Source organism: Pelodiscus sinensis, chromosome 32, assembly GCF_052426305.1.
Source record: "Pelodiscus sinensis isolate ZL-2025 chromosome 32, ASM5242630v1, whole genome shotgun sequence".
Lineage (NCBI taxonomy): Eukaryota > Metazoa > Chordata > Testudines > Trionychidae > Pelodiscus > Pelodiscus sinensis.
This window is the reverse complement of record NC_143083.1, coordinates 11,589,543-11,604,161: the sequence shown is the minus strand read 5'-3', so window position 1 is coordinate 11,604,161 and position 14,619 is coordinate 11,589,543. Positions and strand designations below refer to the sequence as shown.

Sequence of the window (14,619 nt, the reverse complement as noted above, 5' to 3'; positions counted from 1 at the left end):
CTGGGGGGCTAGAAGCATGCCCCCTGCTGGCTCTACTAGGACCTGGCATACCTGGGCCCCCCCCACCCAGATTTCAGCAGTGCTGAGATGGGTCCCCTCCCTTCACCTCGCGGGACCCAGCCCTTTGAGTGGCCCTGAGAGGAGGTCGCAGCTGTGGCTCAGAGGCCCAGCACCCGGCCCTCACCCCTGCATCAGGTCTGGTCCCCTCCCTCCCTGCCAGACAGGGAGAAGGGGAGTTTGGGCTAGAGGAGGGGGTAACCCCCGGGCACAGAGTGCAGAGGATTGTGGGAAGGAGCTGCCCAGCCTGATTCTCCGGCCTGGCCCCCGAGACCCAGCGTCCCCCTGCCCAGCAGGTGTGAAAAATCCCAACAGCAGCATCTGTGCCCTCTTGGTCCTGGGGCAGATGGTGTTGCCCACAGCCTGGGCCCTCTGTCACAGGTCCAACAGCTGCCCCGCCCTGGAGTGAAGCGTGTCCAGCTGGGGGGAAAGGAGGAGGGGCTGCCCCACAGCGGAGCGGGACAAGTGCACTTGTGACCAGCAGTGCTCCCTGTAAGCAGTGCGCTTGGGCACCCGCCCAACGGGTACTGCCCAGCTGATTAACAGAGCACCCACTGCTGGCAGCATGTGTTTCTGTTGGTGGTGCACATCTGCACCTGCATCGGTGCACAGCACAAAATTTATTCCACACACAAATGGAAAAATGTGAGGGAACATTGGTTACCAAAGCCAGAAACAGGCAGGCCACAGAGACCAGATGCCCCATCCTTTCCCAGGGCCCTGCCAGAGCCAGGCTGGGCACACTGGCAGGCCCTATTGTGGGGGACCAGGTTAGCCATCCCCAGATCCAACGGACAGTCTCTCTCTTCCCCAGAGCACACCGGCTCTCTCCTCTGCAGCCCTTCGAGCACCTTCCGCCCAAGGCCAGGTGGAGGCATGTCCTGAGGGGAGGCCACAGCTGTGACTCAGGGGCACAGCATGCGGCCCTCACCCCTGCTTCAGGTCTGGTCCCCTCCCTCCCTATGTCTCTTCCTCAGCTGCCGTGCGGTGAGGGTGCAGGGTGTTAGCACCTGCCTGTCTCATTCCTGAGCCTGGCAGGCCCCTAGCCCCACATGCATGATCTCTGCCCCCCACCCGAAAGACCCGGCTCGTACTAGTTCAATACAGCCGGTGCCACTGCCACCCACTACGGACAGAGCAGTAGGCTACTGGGGCGAGAACCCGGGACCCCAAGGCTCTCAGTCCAGCTGGGCTCAGCCCAGTATGGCAAGCTGAGGGTTAATCCTAGCCCTCCCCCCCACAGCCTCTGGGCAATTAACACAGTCAGGGTCCTCCCCACCCTCCAGCAAAGATTTGGTCCTAAGCAAGACTGGCTAGGAGTCATGGGAGAGATTCAGTGGGACCCAGGGCCTTTCCCTGCTAGGGGCACCAGCTCTGGGCCAGCCCCACGGCAGGGGCTGGCTAGCAGGGTGTGCGGGGGTCTGGGACCCAGGACTTCTCCCCTCTAGGTACTGCCGGTTTGGGTCCAGGGCAGATCAATAGCCCCCCAAAACCATTCCCTTCGGAATGCAGATGGACTCTCCGGAGCTGGTACCCTGGGGGCCCCGAGGTGGGACCCCTCCAGACCAGGGGGTGGCTCCTGCTGCTGCTCTTGGTACCTGCTATGGAGAAGAGGTACCCCCAGGGCTTTTGATGCAGCACCCGGCCCTCTGCCCAAGCTGCATTTATCATGGAAAGTTCTCGCTGAGCACAGGGACGTGTCCCCGTTTCCCCAGGCAGCCAGCCTGCCCCCTCCCGCTCTGCGCAGTGATCCAAGCCCTGCGCCCACCTGCCACTCCGTGGACATCGTCTCTGTTTCCGCTGGCACCACGTGCCGACACCTGCCCAAGGGACCCAACCCTCCATGTCCAGCATGTTTGATCCTGGGCACCCCACACAGACCTGCCCCGAATGCTGTACAGGGGAGCAGGGATCTCCCTTTCTTGGCCCTACCCTATCCACTAACCCCCAGGGTCCTGCCAGAACGTGCATTGTGACATCATAGGCTGGGATGACATCAGAAGGCCCCCTGGTGATGTCACAATGGCCCAGCCTCCCAGAGCAGCTGGGCATATTCACCGACGAGGTGCACAGGGATCTGGCTGGCTCGGGCACCCTGCAGTCCCTCGCACGGCGTGCGCCCTGCTACCCCCGCAGCCCAGCGGCTCCTCTCAAGAGCCCGTGACTCATTTACATGCAATATGACTAATCCCTTCCATGACAGATGTCACCAATTGAGCAAGCGGGCGCCGCACGCAGCCGGCCTCTCCTGGAAACTCTCCCTCCATCACGCTTAAATGGAGAGGCACCGCCACCCGCCCGGGCACAGTCCCACTGCTCGGCAGCCCGGGGCCAGGCGGCTGCAGGCGCTGCAAAGCAGGGGGGGGGGGCAGGAAGGGGAGCACCGTGCCCGTGGGGTCCTGTCAGGCAGCCCCCTCCCTGCGGAGTCCGCTTTGATGTGGGCTGCGCAGTGCCTGCCGGCGAGCGCGGGCATGGACAGCAGAGATAAGGAGGCTGCGTAGGCGGGTGGGTTTCTCACTCGCTAGTCCCTGCCAAGCAATGCCACGCAACACAATCACAACTGGGACGGCAGACTGACAGCTGCACCCCCCCACACACACACACAGAGCCAGTACCCGACTCCTTCGGGTGCCGGCAGAACCGTGGGCCGGAGGCTGCTCCAACCGGGTTCATCAGTTAATTGGGGTTTTACGTCCGTCGCCCCTCTGCCTGTCATCCCAGGCGGGCGAGGGGGGCAGAAGAACCCTACATGGGGGTTCTCTTTCCATGCTGTTTGCCGTGAGGGAGGAAGAAGCGGCCGGGCGCTGCCGCGATGCCCACGTGGCGTCAGGCACTTGCTCAGATGCAGGGAGTTTCTCTTGGGGAGCAGGTCGGGCTGGGGACTCCTGGCCTCCCCATGGCTAGCTCACCCCTGTTGGCAGGCAGGAATGCTGCGGGGGCCGGCCAGGCAGAGGGAGCCGAGAGGCAGGTGGGTTCGCTGCGCTTTGCTCCTTGGGACCTCTTGAGCCGGCGACTGCGGAAAAGCCTGAATGCCACAAAGGTGCAGTGAGCATGTAGCCCCCCTGGGGAGGCCACGCCAGCAGGGAGCAACCTCCTGGCAGGGCATGGGCACCCAGGTCCCTAGTCCAGTGAGGTAACCAGTCCCTCGGTACCTCCCGACCCCAGTGTGACACTATCTCCCGGCCACCCAGGAGAGAAATATCAGCCCCCACAGTGCACGGGGAAACCAAGGCACAGGCTCGCTCCCGCCGCCCACAGCTCGGGATGGAACCCAGAAGTGCGGACCTGGGACTCAGGGAACTGCGCGCTGCCAACCTGCAGCCTGGGGAGCCGAGGCCCTGCCTTCCCGGTGCCCCATGGCACTCCCCTGCGCTCAGAGCCCGAGGTGCTATACAGGGGGGAGGCCGGTCCTGCACACGGAGCCCCGGGCCCTCTGCTTATGGGGCGGGGCAAGAGTCTAGGCAGCAGCCCAGTGGGAGACGGGCCTGTCTGTCCCACGCCGCTGGCCAATGCCACTTCCCTGAGTCGGTGCCCATCCACCCTCTCCCCTGGGAAGCCACACAGGCCCTAGGCAGCGGGAACGCTCCCGCCCTGCCCCTACTAGTGCCCTGTCCCCACTAGCCAGGGGGCTGGCCCAGGCAACCTCTCTGCTCCAGAGGGGAGGGAGCGAGCGCTAGGGCCCTGCAGCTGGCCGGGCAGACGCTCTTATGGCCCCCTGCCTCATTTATCAGCTGCAGGATCAGAGCAGGCAGGGCCCAGCTGAACTCACTTTACAGCCATGCACAAATCATTTGCAAGACAATGGAGAGTCTGTGCAGGCAGCCAAAACCAACAGCGCCAGAGGCGAGGCAGCCCAGCGGCACCCCATGAAACCGGCCTCCCCAACGCCAGCCCTGCAAATCCCCCGCGCGCCCCCCCCATTCCGCCCGCACTCGTTAACCCCCTCGCCGCCTGGCCACCTGCGCCTGCCGCGCACGGCCCTTTGTGTGGAGCTTCCCGCAGCTGGGCCCCGCTGCGCCCCCACCGGGCGCCCCCTCCAGCCACGCTGCCGCGGGGCTCCTGGCCCTTTTCCGCACCTGGGAGGCTGGCTCAGCGCTGCACGACAAATAGCCCTCACCCTGCACCCCACTCCCCAAAGCCGCCCCCCCCCCCCGAGGTGCTTTGCGTTGCTGCAGCACAACTTGGAACATGCACACGCGCGTTACCCCAGGGGCGCTGGTAGGGTGGGGATGCTGCCTGCAGGGAAGCTGGGCACCCTGGCATGGTATGGCAGGACTGCAGGAGAAGCCTGAATGCCACAAAGGTGCAGTGAGCATGCAGCCCCCCCGGGGAGGCCATGCCAGCAAGGAGAGGTGGCAACCTCCTGGCAGGGCATGGGCACCCAGGCGCCTAGTCCAGTGAGGCAACCAGTCCCTCAGTACCTCCCGACCCCAGTGGGACACCGTATCTCCCGGCCACCCAGGAGGGAAATAGCCCCCCGGCAAAGTGCACGGGGAAACCGAGGCACAGACTCGCTCCCCCGGCCCACAGCTCGGGATGGAACCCAGAAGTCCGGACCCAGGACTCAGGGCACCATGCGCTGCCGACCTTGAGAGCACTGGGGCAACTCAAGCAAGAGAGCAAGGGCAGGGATCTAGGCGAGGGAGCTAGCACCTTGCCTGGGCAGAGCGCTGGTGCCCCAGGGACCATGGCGCCACGGGCCGGGCCCAGAGCCCCAACGGAACCAGGGACGGGGAGCTAGCCACAGCCGGCAGAAGGGCCAGAAGAGCTCAGTGGTGGGGCTTGTTCCCAGCTGTGGTCCTGAACCTGCCCCACAGCCCGGCCCAACTTGGGCCACCAACAGGCAGCTGCTGCCCACAGTTGCATCTCTGGGGGCCCAAGGTGGGTGGGACATAAGGGGGCAGCGTATGCAGCCAGAATGCCCATGTGGGGGCAAGGGAGGTGAATCGTGAGACAGGCTAGCCCGGACCCAGCAGCTGGGAGAGGGTTAAAGCGAGAGGTGCCAGCCGCACAGCAGGGTCCTGCGAAGCTACCCCCATGGCAGACGGGGCCCAGGAAATTCCTGGCCTTGGCCCACGGTTCCAAGAGCCCCAGGCCCCCCTTGCACACGGGGCAGGGTGTGATAAGCTGGGCTGGGGCTGGGTTTGTGTCCGGACTGAAGGCGAGACGCCAGCTGCCCCTCAGCGTGGGCTCCTGGGGTCTTCGCCCAGCCCAGCTCTCCAGGGCTGAGCCCGCACCAGCTGGCTGGGCACGAGCCGGGCACCGCCGCAGAGGCAGTACTGAGAAAGGAGGGTGAGGGGCTGCCCGGGAGCAGGACTGGGGACACCCCCCCCCCCGCACTGTCAATCACAGCCCGTGTCTGGGGCTGGAGATGCAAAACAGGTGTTGCCATGGCAACAGGTTGGGGAGTCTCTGCTTTTCCTGCTGCATCAAGGTCACGAAAACCAGAGAGCGAGAGGGAGGGAGGAAAGGGGGGGTTGCGGGGGAAGGGGCCCACACCGGGGAGGGGAAGGCAGGGGTGCCGGGAGGCAAGGAGAGAAGGGCAGGACAGGAGGTGCTGTGCAGGGGAGGGGAAAGCCTCCATGGCAGGGGGACACCTAAGTTGTTGGGGGAAGCCAGAGCCTGGAGTGGGCCCCAGGGACATGGGGTGCAATGGTAGCTGGCAGCTCCCCAGGACCCACCAAACACCAGCTGTCCCACTCTGCTCTGAGCCCCCGATTCTTCCACCCTGCCCTGGCACCAGGCTCTCTCCTGGACACTGAAAGGCACCGGGCAGCATGCAGAGGGCAGGGTACGGGGTACCAGGGCCTGGAGCAAAGGGGTGCTCCCAGGAAGCGCTGTGATAGCATTGGTGCCCTCCCCTAGCCCATTGTAGCCAGGGTGCCAGGAGGCTGTGGTGATGGGCACTACAGAGATGCACACACAGTATCAGAGACTAAAGAGCTGGGGAGGGGAGGGGAGAGGAGGGGAGTGCAGGGGAGAGGACTGGCAGGCAATGAGCTTCCGGGGCGGGGGCAGAGGGGCGGGATCCCCATAGCTCCTGCCATACTCTGGCACCATGGGCTGGCTGTACCAGGGAGAGGGGCAGAGACCCGCTTTCTCCATCTCTCCTGGGCAAAAGCACAAGGGTAGCCTTGGAGGCACTGGGGTAAAGTGCAGGGGCTGGCCCCGGGAGCCGGCCAGCTGTGCTCGCGGGCTAGCAGGCTGCGTGGTGACAGATCGCCTCCTCCGACAGGATATCTCCCGGCCTTCCTGCCTGTCGCCCGGAGACCTAGAGGGGCACCAGTTCTCCCTGGCTTGCCTCGAGGCGGCGCTAGCCCCACCTGCGACCCCTGCCCCAGAGCGCTGTTCCTTCCCGCGGGGTCGCGCTGCAGGGACCGACCTTAGCTCTTGCCACCAGCCCCACATGGCCGGGGGTGGGTGGGTGTAAAAGCAGAGGGACCGGGAGCGCCCGCTATTCTCCACCCCCCTTCCGCTGTATCTGTCAGGGTCCTGGAGTGCCCCGCGCCCCTGCCTATGCCACCCCAAAACCGCCTCTCCCCAGCCAGCGCCTTGTCCCCACGTACTCAGCCACCTCACCGCCCTCCATGCTTGAGACACTTCAATTGGCAGGGCCGCCCGGCTTTACCCCAGCAGCCCCGGGGCAGGTTCTCGGCGGTCTGTGCACAGCCAGCAGGGGGCAGCACGATGCAGCGGACAACCAGCCATTCTGCTTGGCCGGCCAGCCCCCAGGTTTGGCTAGTGGCCAAGACAGGCAGCTGGTCCCCGAGCCACCCCTTTCCCCCCACAGCTCAGACAGGGTCCAGTGGTGCTGCCCGTGGGGGCTGTCAGTCTTCCTGCCTGAGGAGCGAGCTCTGGGGCTCCTGTCCCGCCAGCCCCACAAGTGGGGGGCTCTCCCCTCACCAGACAGGCAGGGGCCAAGGGAGCCTGTCCAGAGTCAGACCCGGGTCCCGCAGGCAGGCAAGTTCAGCTGCTCTGCTGCTGGCCACAGACTTGCCCCTATGATCCCTGGGGCCTCCCCCACTGTCCCAGCAGGCTCAGGCCCAATCCGGGGTGGGTTGCTTGGGGGTGAGGCCGCAGACCATCAATTCTCCCACTGACTAAACACCTGCAGCTCAGGAGCTAAATGGGGCAGCCGTGCCACGCAGCTGGCTGTGGATCAGAAGCCAGGTGCTGGGGGTGTGGCACAGCCGGAGGCGCTGGGGCATGGGCCCTCCTCCTGCCAGGCCTGAGGGGGGCACCTTGCACCCCAAACAGGCCCAGGGCACAATAACCTCCCAGCGGCACTGCCGGGGAGACATGCCAATGGCCCCGCGTCTGGCTCCTGGCCAGCTGCTGGCTTGGGCCATGGGGATCACTGGAAGCCCCTGGCTCAGTGATGCTCTCTGGCTGCCAGCGTGACTCTGCCCAGCAGCGTGGGGGCACTGGCAGGCAGCTGGACCCGCACCGCAAGGGGGGCTTGCTGGGACAGAGGCCCGCACCGTGGGTCCTGGGGATGGAGCAGTCTCTGCTCTACATCTCCCCCAGGGCTCCATGCCTGTCGGCCAGAGGCTGCAAGCCCGGTCAGTCCCCAAAGCCGCGGGGAGGGACGCAGGGGTGCCCTGCCAAGCGCCCCAAAGCACCGTAACGACCAATCCCAGGGGGCCAGTTACAGGCCCATGGTCACCCCGCTTGTGAGCAGAGCCCAACGCTGCCACAGCAGGGATCCGCCAGCAGACCCTGCCAGGCCTGGTGCCTGCCCCCCGGCCGTGGTGCTAACCACCCCCCCGGCAGCAGGATTGCAGTAGGGCCAGTGACCTGTGGGGCTGTGCCCTGAGCCCCCCTGTGCCAGGGCTCCGGGCCCCCCCACGGCCTCCCCGCTCCCCCAGCGCTTTCGCTTTACAGATGCACGGCCGCGCTGCCATGGCAACGGGGCCTGCCTGTGCCGCCTGACCCGAGATTCTCATTAACTCCAGCATGGCAATCAGTTCTGCCCAGAGCACACGGCTGGGGGGGCAGCGAGTGGCAGAGCCTGGCTGGGGGGGGGGCATTAACCCCTTCAGCGCCAGCCCCTACCCTTGCCACACCCTCTGACAAAACACAGAGCACGAGGCAAATATGGCCTGAGCAACCTCCTTAGCCCCCGGGCCAGAGGGCATGGGGCCGGGGGGGGGGCTGAACCTAGATACCGCCCTAAAGAGGGGGCTGCCTGGGGAGGGGCAGACAGATGCACGGCCCTGTCCAAGGCCAGGCAGAGTCAGGGATTGAGCTGGGAACAGACCCCTAAGAGCCCTGACTCCCTGGCTGTTTCTAACCACTAGAGCCTACTGCCAGCCAGTGGCTACTGCGACAGCCAGGCAGCGGGGCATCGATTCCAGGCAGGTGATGCTGCCCTGAGCATCTCACACGTGGTCCGGGCCTCCCCTCCCAGCTGCTGACCCAGCAGGATGTGGGAGATCGGGGGAGAGGAGCGGGGGGAGGGGGGGGGAGGGGAAATCTAGCAGAAAAGGGGGAGATCTGGGTAGGGATGTGGGGGGGGGGGGGCTGGCTCTGCTCAGAAGGCGGGTTCCTGACGCCTGCCCGTGTTTGTCCAGAGCTGGTTAACTTTGGGAGCGACCCCCAGGCATGCGCTGGGCAGAGCAGCACAGACCCATGGGGCAACGTTCCAGGGGAGCTGGAGAAAGGGGGAGAAGGGCAGAGCCCTGTGGCTCTCAGGAGTGCCCAGTGCCCCAGGCAGGGGGCTTGGAGAACTGAGGCAGCCCCACCCCCCTGGCAAGGGGCATCGGGGAGGGGGGGGGGGAAGGGTTCAGAGTGGCAGAACACGGGCGCCAGAGCCGCAGCAACTGGCCCTGGCCTGGGCTACCAGCACCACGTGGCTGGGGGTGGGTGGGTGTTGTTCATGGATCACAAAAGCAGAGGGGCCAGGGGGACCCTCCCCCCATCATGCACACCGCCCCGTCCACCCCCACCCGGCTGTGTCTGGGTCAGGGTCCTGGAGTGCCCCTTGCTAGACCAGCGCTCCCCAGACACCCCCCCCACACACACACATTCAGCCACCCAGACCTAACTCTGCCCCCCACGGTCAAGACACTGTCAAACCCTGGCTCTGGCGCCCCTTTCTGGGCAAGATGCTGTCAGGAGCCCCGTGGGGCCATGGCGGAGGGGGTCTGGCACAGACAACAGAGCCAGCCCTGCCTGGCTCCTGCCTCCACAGGGAGGAGACAAAGGGGCCAGCGCAGAGGCAGCCTGCACCCCCGGATGCAGGACAGGAGGTCCCTTGGTTCTCCGAGCCTCTAACGAGCCCATCTCGTTCCCTCCCCCACCCCGCGAAGGGCCGATTCCCCGCCCCTTGTCCCCACAGAGCGCATCACGCTGTGCTCAGTACTTTCCTCCAACAAGGGGGGGTGGGGGGAAGCAGCACCCGCTGGCCCCCACAGCTGGGGTCCGAGTGCTGCGGAGTTGCCATGGGGAGAGCTGGCCGCATGCCCTGGGCACAGAGCCTTGCCAGGGCAGCCAAGGGCAAAGGCCAGACGCAAAGCCGCTTCTCCTGCCCAAACCGCAGCCGGATCTGGGGCGGTCCTGGAGCCGGTGCACCCCTGGGCGGCCACACACCCGTGGCCCCTGCTCCCAGCTGGCCTCCTGGGCTGCCCCACGGAGCCGGGACAGCTCCTGGCTCAGTGCGAGGGTGCTGGCCTGGAGGCCTTCTGCCCACGGTGCTGGGGCTGCCTGGCACGCACGACAATTAGCATCCGTCTCAACAGCCTGCCTGTAGTGTCAGTAAATAGACCCGAGTAATTAAAGAGCCAGCAAACCAAACAGATGGCTCCTTGCCAGAGGGCGGGCTGCTGGGGGACAGGCATGGTGCTGAGCGAGGGGCACCGCGGGGGGGCTGGGTCAGGAAGGGGCACCAGGCTGGGGGCTGAGCTGGGAAGGGGAGTGCTATGCCCGGGGCGACGGGGGGGGGGGGAAGCTCTGCTCTAAGGGGGCCGGAGGGAGGGGAGGGGAGTGCTGTGCCATACCCAGAAGGCTGCTTGAAGGCAGGTGTCCGCCTGCCCCCTTGGGGTCATCGCTACCAGACGCCTCCCTCCCGCCAGCCACAGCACCAGCCTCCTCCCCACACGGCCTCTGCGGCCGCAGCCCCCCCACCTCCCTGCTGCAGCCCCGGGCCCAAGATTCAGAGCCAGCCGGAGCCTGCCTGCCGCCCACCCCAGCACCCTCACCCTGCAGCCCTTGCCCACTTTACCAGCTGGCTCCCCGCTGCCCCACCCAGCCCAGCTCCCCTCCCTCTCTGCACAGAGGGGGGTCCCCAAACAGCGCCAGCTGCCCCATCCCACCAGGGCCCCGCTCCGCCCTGCATGCCCACAGTGCTGGCTCCACCAGCCTCAGGGAGCCGGCACTTTGCAGCAACGCCAGCGCCGGGACAAACAGCCAGGGGCCTGCCCCACTCGTCAAACACAAGCTGGGAGGGGGGGCTGGGCTGCACTGTTGACTCTGTGGCCACTGATTAACTCCCTAGGAGACAGTGTGCTCATCACCCCGTGATTCCTGGGGCAGGTGGCAGCCTCTGAGCAGGGGAACAGGGTCCCTGGGGGCTGGAGGGGAAGCCAGGGTGGTCTCGGGCGGGCGGGATGGTGCGTGTGCTGGGCCTGGCCCTGGAGCGGGACCCCTCCCTGAGGCTGCCCAAGCCTGGGGTGGTTCCAGGGCTGCATGGGGGAAAGCAGCCCCCAGCCCCCGTCCAGCAGTGTGCATGGAACAGGGCTCACCGGGGCCACGCCGGCCCCGGAGCCTGGCAGGGGGCCCCAGACCCAGGCGCAGCGGAGAAGCGACAACACGCCCGCTGGCTGTTCCTCGCTCCTGCGCCGGCTGCCGGGGCTAATTCCCTCCAGATGTCCGAGCCGCTTGGCCCCCCACAGCCAAGCCAAGCGAGCCCCCTGCTCCAAGCTCCAGCCATCCCGGGAGTGGGGCGCTGACTGCCCCAAGCACACCTCAGAGCTGCCCCACAAGCCCACAGCCAGCTGCTATTCACCCTGCCAAGTGGGAGCAAGGTCCTCATACCCCACGTAGCTAAGGGGCGGCCCCTCCCTCTGGGTCTGAGCCCCATGCAGTGCCAGGGAGCAGAGCTACTGCAGGTCCAGTGGGGCCAAAAACCAAGGTCCCCCCTTGGGGGGGGGGGGAGAGGCGGGCAGAGGAAGGCTGTGCATGCATGGGGCACTGGCAGGCCCATGAAGGAGGGAGAGCACCCCCACACTCACCAGCCCAGCTCTTCCCAAGGAGGTCTCCCATCCAGGCTCCGTCCAGGGCAGGCCCTGCTTAACATGCAGAGACACACACCCAGCCTGGGGCCCCGGCTCCTCAGGCCCAGCTGCCTGGTTTGCAGCCTCCGGGTTACAAATTAAGCCTTGAAAATGTGATTTAAAAGTGAACCCTGAAGATTTGGCTGGCAGGTGGGGGGGACTACTGGGGAGCGGCCAGAGGTCTGGGGTGGGGTGCATGCATGTGCCTGTCACGGTGGGTGTGCATGCAGGAAGTGTGTGTCTGTGTGTGTTCAGAGGTTGCATGCACACGCACAGCTACTTCGCTGCACACTCCTATGTACAGGAAGTCTCTCTCCCTCTCTCTGAGCACGTCTGTGAATCACAGCATCTGGCCCTGGAGATTTCTGGGGGGCGGCAGCACCTGTGGCTGGGCTCAGGCCATGGGGCAGTCAGCAGCCACAATGTTCCCTGCAAGCTGACCATTTGGCCAGCCCCCCAGGAGAGATTCAGGTGCCACCTAGCTGATTAGCAAAGCGCCCAGAGCTTGCAGCATTATTGGTGGTGCACCTCTGCCTATGTCTTGGTGCACAGAATAAAATGTATTCCACACATGGCTGAAAACAATTAGAGGGAACATTGGAGCCACGTGGCTTAGAATGAGCTGCTGCCCCTTTAAGCCTCCCCCCACACACACACACACACACATACACACAGCAGAGGGCTGGCGCTCCCCGCGCTCTCCGGAGCGTGCTGGCTGATTCCCACGGGGCCCGGCCTGGCGCTTCGCTCCACTCCCAGAAAATTATTCATGTGCACAGAGCTCCAGCAGGAGCCGTGCCTCTCCCTGCAGCACGGGCCTGAAATATTAATGCCCCGTGCGCCACAGCCTGCCAGCCAAGGGCAGCCGGGGCGAGAGCGCAGCCAGCGCCGCTAACCTCAGCTGCCCTGCGCTCACCCTCTGGAGCCTGAGGGGCGCCCAGGGAAGAGGGGAGCTGCCATCTGCTCACTCTACACAGCCCAAGGCAGCAGGCGTGGGCTGGGCCAGGAGCCCCGCTGAGGCCTCTGCACAAAAAGGAGGAAGCAAGAGGCCCAGACCTGCCCCCACCCCAAGACCCAGGACTGGATAGGAAGGGGCTGAGCCCCAGCAACTCAGAGTCCATCAGCCAGTCCAAAGGGCTCCCCACTGCCCAGTCACCACGTTCCTGGGCACTGCCAGGGAGGGGTCCTGAGTGTAGCCAGCCAGGCCCCTGCACCCCTCAGGAACCAAGAGGCCTGCTCTGCCAGCCGGGCACAGAGCAAGACGTGGGGGCTGGGGTGCAGCCGCCCCGCTGTGCGCACGGAGGGAGAACGGATCATGCCCCAGACCCAGGAGCCGCTGACGGGTGCGTCTCCGCCCAGTGAGCTCGCCCCTTTCCAGCATTTCATCCCCGGAGATGGGCAGTAGCCCCCCTGCTCCCTGGCCGGCTCCAGGCAGCCCCTCCTCCTCGGCTCACAGCCTGCCCCCTGAGCACGCCCAGCTGTGCCCCCTGCTCTCTGTTACTGACACCTCGCGGGCTCTGCGCTGCAGCTGGTAACCGGTGTCCTGGGCCTGGCTCCAGATGCACCCGGCTCCCCCGCCTGGCGTAACCGGAGCCGGGGGTAGAGTCCCGCCAGCCCGCTGGGTCCTAGCGAGCCCCAACGCCCTGCCCCTCCCGTTGGCTGCTCCAGCCTGCACCGGTTAAACATTCACAGCCCGACCCGGGAGGGCAGTGAGCTGGGAGTGGGGTGCGGCCCCTCCCTGCCCTGCCATGGCTGGGTGCCCCCTGATCTCCCACAGGGCGTCCCATGGTACGTCTGGGTCCCATCCAAGCCTGACCTCAACTCCCTCTGGCCAAGGTGGCCCAGCAGGCCCCCTCCTCCAGCTCCGCCCCACAGCTCTCCCCTCCAGCCAGAGCAGGGTCCAGAGCCCTGTGGGTGCATGAAGCGCCCAGCCCCCGCCCCAGGCTGGCAGCCAGCCAGCTCCCCCCCCCCACAGGCGAACCCTGGTAACATGCCGTCTCTTCAACAGCATCGGAGCCGTAACCCTTTCCTGCCCGGCCCAGACACCAGGCTGGTGCCCCCACACAACAGGACTTGACCCTCGGACCCTGCTCCTCCCAGGCAGTTGGCTGGGGAGGGTGGGAGGGAGAATGTGTTCCCCAGCCCACCCCGCTGCCAGCCAGACTCAGTAACAGCCGTCTCCCCCAGACCCTGTCACAGTACACTGCCTCTCCAGGGTACACGTACCCCTCTAGACCCTGTCACAGCACGCCGGCTCCTTCAGGCTACAGCTGTCCCCTCCCAGATCCTGTCACAGCAGAGCGTCCTCCCCAGGCTACAGCCGTCCCCCCCAGATCCTGTCACAGCACAGCGTCCTCCCCAGGCTACAGCCGTGCCCCCCAGATCCTGTCACAGCACAGCATCCTCCCCAGGCTACAGCAGTCCCCCCCAGATCCTGTCACAGCACAGCATCCTCCCCAGGCTACAGCCATCCCCCCCAGATCCTGTCACAGCACAGCATCCTCCCCAGGCTACAGCCGTTCCCCCCAGATCCTGTCACAGCACAGCGTCCTTCTCAGGCTACAGCCATCCCCTCCAGACCCAGTCACAGCAAACGCGTCTCCCACCCCCCCCAGGCTAAAGACACCTGGCCCAGACTGTCACAGCACAGCGTCCTCCCCAGGCTACAGCCATCCCCACCAGACCACGTCACAGCATATCGGCTCCCTCAGGCTAGAGCCACAACCCCACCCTGTCACAGCGCACACACCCCCTGCCAGGCAACACAACACAACACCCAGCAGCTCAGGGGAGTAACAGCAGCAGCTCCTCACGGCTAGGGCTGCTTGGCGTAGGTTGCCCGGAGGGGACCATCAGCCCCATGCCTGCCCAGCCAGGGCACAGGGACCTCCGCACAGCCCTACCTCGCGCTGCCCGGCCGCCCGCAGGGCCACGGTTACTCACGTAGTCATGAAAGGCCTTGGCTTCACTGGAGTGCTCACAGGTCTCCCGGCGGTCAGGCGCCGCGCAGTACAGGTCCCAGAACACACTGCGGAGAGAGCGCACGCGTCAGGCGGGCCCTGTACACCGCCCAGCTGGCAACACCCGGCCCAGCACTACCTACCACCCCCCACTCCGCCAAGCCCCTCCATCCCAACCCACAGCCCCTTCCCACCCCCCATCCTGATCCACAGCCCATCCTCCAGCTCTTCCGGTGCCCCTTAATACGGACCCGCAGCCTCTGCTCCCCCCGCTCTGCTGGTGCCCCCCATTCTGAGCCACAGTCCCCTGCCCCCCCCCCCCAATCTCT

General features: G+C 65.9%; 1 protein-coding gene across 6 annotated transcripts in view; it reads right to left on the bottom strand.

The window, feature by feature from the left end:
- Positions 1-14,619, bottom strand: part of SSBP4 (single stranded DNA binding protein 4) — a 39,745-nt gene that overhangs the window by 12,922 nt on the left and 12,204 nt on the right. For 5 of the 6 annotated variants that reach the window (XM_089774974.1, XM_089774972.1, XM_075902909.2 and 2 more), the window contains exon 4: positions 14,274-14,358. Coding sequence is in view for 5 of the 6 variants with exons in the window: in XM_089774972.1 (XP_089631098.1) it covers positions 14,274-14,358 (85 nt within the window). In the remaining variant the exon portion in view is untranslated. Of the gene's footprint in view, positions 1-1,825; positions 1,972-14,273; positions 14,359-14,619 lie in introns of those variants that run through there. The other variant, XM_089774973.1, reaches the window with a different exon arrangement.